Source organism: Hyalella azteca, unplaced genomic scaffold, assembly GCF_000764305.2.
Source record: "Hyalella azteca isolate HAZT.00-mixed unplaced genomic scaffold, Hazt_2.0.2 contig6769, whole genome shotgun sequence".
In the NCBI taxonomy this organism is placed as follows: domain Eukaryota; kingdom Metazoa; phylum Arthropoda; class Malacostraca; order Amphipoda; family Hyalellidae; genus Hyalella; species Hyalella azteca.
In genome coordinates, this window is record NW_025936919.1 from 21,959 (window position 1) to 26,973 (window position 5,015).

Here is a 5,015-nt window from a genome sequence, read left to right on the forward strand (position 1 = left end):
CTGCAGCACCTGCACGGTGAGTTGTACAGCAGCACCTGCACGGTGAGTTGTGTTGCAGCACCTGCACGGTGAGTTAACACGTGTGCTACGTTGTACTGTTATGCCGTATCTTTAGTGTGTATTCCGGACGTAGCAGTCCCAGGCCACGCTGGAGCGCCGCCTCTGTATTACACTGATATCAGCCCCAGCAGGCAAGTTGTCCGCGCTGCCGAGTGCCCGGGGGCAAGTCTCTAGTTTCAATTAATCTTCCTTCAATAGGCCTGCTGATATGCGATTCTATAATTTCAGCTAATTTGCCTTCCTTAAGTAGAGCCTGCTGATCCACGATGCTGTTGCTTGCTTCTTGTCGATGGTTGTGGTGGAGTGACAAGCGATCATGGATTTTACCCGTGAACCTCTCCTGTCGTCACTTGAAGCTCTTTAAGAGTTTACTTAACTCCCTTTATTTTAATTCAATTGGCAACACGTTTGACAGCCTCGTCCCTGCCACAGTAAGGAATCATTCCCGCACATATTGAACTCGGAATTTGGCTTTGTTGAATATTGAGTGTTACTTGCACAGTTTCCTGGTTTTGTTGTTACGGTATTGCACAATCCTAGAGGTGTCACTTCCAAACTTTGGGGCCTATCCGGTTATGGTTTTTCATGAGTACAGAAATAGGTACCTCTTCAGTCTTCAGCGGTACAGGTACAGGCACTTCAGCCTCTCATGTTTGTTCAGCTCCCCATCCTGCTGCTCTTGAACGTGAAGGTTCGCATGTTTCCCGAACCAACCTCAGCCAGCATAAGCACCGCGACCGAGTGCAAGCTCTCTGACTGTTAATTGTCTCACTGCGCCTACCATGAATAGATGCAAAGCTGGCTCGGGTGTTTAATGAGACACGTCACCAGGTGTAATGAAGTCTTGTACTCCATCGGATTCGTTACTCGGGTGCATCAAACATCATCCACCAAAAACTAATTTATTGAACAAGAAAAACGATTAAACAGTATTGTTAGAAAGATTGAAACGACTCTGGACAAGCTAGGTGCCCAGTCCAACAATTCACAAAGGGTGGCAAAGGTCGTAGCACGTCCCAGATCCTGGGAGCACGCGAAGATCCTTCCAAGCAAATACTTGGAATACACGGTCCCGGAGGCAGCTCACTCTCGTGACCCGCAACCCTATATTGGAAATAAATACTTACACACTGACTGATATTACTCACTTAGCACTTGCATAACAGATTCTATATATGATCACTTTTTAACCAATTTACATGAAACAGAAATAACTAATTTATTGTTAGGATACATTTGGTCTAATATAGCAGCTCACCAATAAAGGCAGTGTAAGATGACTTGAAGCACAGCAGAAGAGTGGCGCAATAGGTCAACTAGGCCTAGAAATGGGTTGTTCACGGTAGGACCTTCTCTTAACGACTGACCTAACGCACGGTATAGTCTCTCGTAAGAACGATTTCCTTTTAGTGTCTTCTAATATGTAACTGACAACCTTGCATCAGGCATGGTTAAACTAATACAAGTTAGACCAACGCCTTGCGGATGTGGTATTTTGTTCCGCCTGTGACGTCACGTGTATCATAAAAGGCAGATATTGCTCGTGAACTCTATTAAAAAAGTGGCTTCTTTGAATTGACTTTATGAAAAATTTACCTCGAATCTTCTAAAAAAGTGTACACAATGTCAGCTACTCTTGCTTAACGCCGGTGTCAAAATGCAATAATTTCGTGCGGTTAATGAATCGAGTGGGCTGACTTTAAGTGGTTTTTAATGGCGGCCATTAAAGTGCACGTCATAAATAGTGAAGTGCCCTCCAAACATACCACGTTTTCATCAAGCTAGTATTAGTGCATCTCTGTGACGGTTATCGTTTTTGCTTTTCACTCTGATGCTAGTTTACTATCCAGCTTATAATTGATATAAAATTGCCACGCAATGAAATAGCTAATCATATTATATCGATTTGAAATTTAGAGGCGATGAATCTAAAGGATAGACACAATGAATAATGTCTATCAAAGAGATGCAAAAATCCACTCACCCGACGAAAACGGACTTTCTTGACTAAGCTTTCCTATTATCAGATCGTCAGCTGAATGATCCGAGGAATGGCAATTATTTGCGAAGCACGAATTGATCTGTCAGCCTCCGAAGATTTTATTTTCCGTACAACAGTGTTAGTTTATTTTGCTGGTATGGTTAAGAACAAGTCTAGTTACAATTTTTTAAAATTTTGTAATGTTAATTTTTTTAATTGGTTCATCAGCGATACTTCTAGCACATGTTTGATGACACATCAGTTCAGGTTTTTCGATACATGTGACATCATAGCGAAGATTCGCAGATCGGTGCCAAAATTTCTCAGAGCGTGGGTCAACCTTGTATAGTTCAACCATGTCACCAGGGCTCTTTTCAATACTTTCCAATGTCACGGTTCCAATACTCTATTATTATTATTGTTATTCTACGAAGCATTTATCGTGGCGTCTGGTTCAAACAAACTTTGAGGGCACGTCACGCATAAGATTAAAAGCAAGCGAAAAATAGATAGACACAAGAAACAAATGAGGTATTCTCTAGTCATGAACGTCCGCAACACCTCATCAGTCGGATGCCTCTTGCAGTTATTGCCACCAAAATTGACCTTGCTACCCATCAATACTATGAGATCGTGAACGAAATGTTCCTCCTAAATTCGTGTGCTGTCCGGTGTGGTAGTTGTGTTCCAGCCCGATTCCCCGAGTTGCTCGGTATTTCAAAACCTACTACTTGATGCCACTTTGGCTCAGCCTTGCAACCTCTCGCAATATGTATACACCTTGTCCTTAATTGTCATCCGCACCCTAGTGTCGTCAGCAAATGTTGTCGAGGCGTGGCTCGCTTAACGATACGGACGACCGAGCTGGGCCTATACTTTCAAAGAAAGTTAAGAGATCGTAAGTTCATCAGCCAGTCATTGACAGCCTTTCGAGCAAAATCCATCAATCATAGACAAGAAAATAGAGCATAAGTACTTACGTTCACTTAGGGAGTTTTGAAAATATGGCCCCAGGACGACCAAGTACCAGAATAAACACCATTTCTAATGGCACCCCACATTTCAGCCTCCATTCGCTCGACCTCGAGTCTCCAACGACAGCTTGTAGTCTGCTAGTTAGAAAATATTGGATCCACGTCAATGACTCTCCTCCGAACTCCAGTAGTCTTAGTTTTCTGAATAGTTTTGCATGGTCAACTTTATCAAGAGCTTTTGTGAAGTTTCAATACACCACATTCACGCCTGCTCTTCCTCTAGTTTGGCCCGAATTCGGTGGTGATGCTCCAGTAACTGAGACAAGCAGAAGCGATTTCGCCTCAAACGGTACCTTATCTTCTGTTGAAAAGGTCAGCTTACTCCATGTACTGCTCCAAACTTCTGGCCTCGACTTTCTCTAACACTTTTGATGTGATGTTAATGTAACCGGGCTGTAATTTCTCTTGCAGCTCCTTTGTAGATTGGATTTATTACCCCCAACTTGAGGTAATTAGGAACGTTTCTTTTTCTGAACCTTGCTTTCCAGAGCTAAGTCAAAGGAACCTTAAGTGCACCGACATATCTTTTTCAGCAACATCGCAGGGCCTCCATCTGCTGAAACTGTCTATAATTCTTGGATACTCCTTTCCGTCAACAACTCTTCCTGGCAGTTTCTGAAGGAATTCAATCTTATTTTCTCGTTTTGACTAACTAGAGTTGCTATACACTTCTTCAAACTTCGCTCTTAGCAGTTCGCAAATGCCCTGGGGCCATACTTTCAAAACTCGCTAAGTGAACGTAAGTACTTACGCTCTATTTTATTGTCCATGATTGGTGAATTTTGCTTGAAAGGCCGTCAATGATTGGCTGATGAACTTACGATCTCTTAACTTTTCTTGAAAGTATGGGCCCTGGTCATATTCAGTGAGAACATCATTGTTTTTCAACGAGCTCACTGGGGTAGTTATTTTTGCTTTTGACTGGGCATATTTATGGAAATATTTGTGATTCTACCGCGGGGCTCCTACCGTTCATGTCTCTGTTCCTCAGGCTCATGTGAGGACTGCAACGGTAATTAAATTATTTCATTTATTTGCACCATCCTCCACCTCTACATATCCCTTGTGGCGGCCGTTAACTGCTTGTTCTAACTCGCTCTTTTCTCATGTGGATTCGTCTGTCTCTTAAACAGACGAATTCGCACCACGTCATCAATAACATCCTGCAATGCAGACAACCTCCATCCATTTATCGTGTGTCGTGTTCTTGCAGGCGGGGGCAACGGCGTGGGCAGAAACCGGCCACCTCCTCCAGTACCATCAACATCATCATCGTCGTCATCATCGTCCCATGATTATCACCCTGCGCAGCATCATCGACAAATACTGCATCACCACCAGCCCCACCATCATCACCACAAACAACCAACGCCGCCACCACAACAACCACAGCAGCAGCAGCAGCACAAGATCTCGCACGACGTATTCTTCTTGACGCCCATACTCTGCAGACACTGTAAGTAGTAATCTTGTCTGCAGTAATTGCCAATACTGTTGTTTGCACGCCAGTTGTCCCTGTTATCCTAGCTACGTGCCACCATAGTCCTATGCACATGTAGTTAAGTCTGCGGGTAGCAGCTTCAGCTTGTGAATGTATGTTCGCAATGTTAACTGAAGCGCTAATATGGGAGAGTGATTAGGGCTATAGGGAACTGCTGTGGCTTGCTGCTGCTGCTGGTGTTGTGGGTCGCTGCTGCTGCTGGTGTCGTTGGTTGCTGCTGCTGGTGTCGTTGGTTGCTGCTGCTGCTGTTGCTGGTGTCGTTGGTTGCTGCTGCTGGTGTCGTTGGTTGCTGCTGTTGCTGCTGCTGCTGGTGTCGTTGGTTGCTGCTGTTGCTGCTGTGTATAAGAGACAGCTTTTTACTATGCCGGTTTGACTTATCTCGCGAATTTTGTACCGAAACGATTTCAGTGAAAGGTTCAATGTTAGTGCAGTTCAATCA

The 5,015-nt window shown here is 44.0% G+C and overlaps 1 protein-coding gene across 1 annotated transcript in view; it reads left to right on the forward strand.

Moving 5' to 3' along the window:
* The window catches only part of LOC108677079 (phosphatidylinositol 3-kinase regulatory subunit alpha), a 130,873-nt gene that overhangs the window by 2,985 nt on the left and 122,873 nt on the right, over positions 1 to 5,015 (forward strand). Inside the window, exon 4 of the mRNA XM_018165230.2 lies at positions 4,289 to 4,531. Coding sequence (XP_018020719.1) covers positions 4,289 to 4,531 — 243 coding nt within the window. The remainder of the gene's footprint in view (positions 1 to 4,288; positions 4,532 to 5,015) is intronic.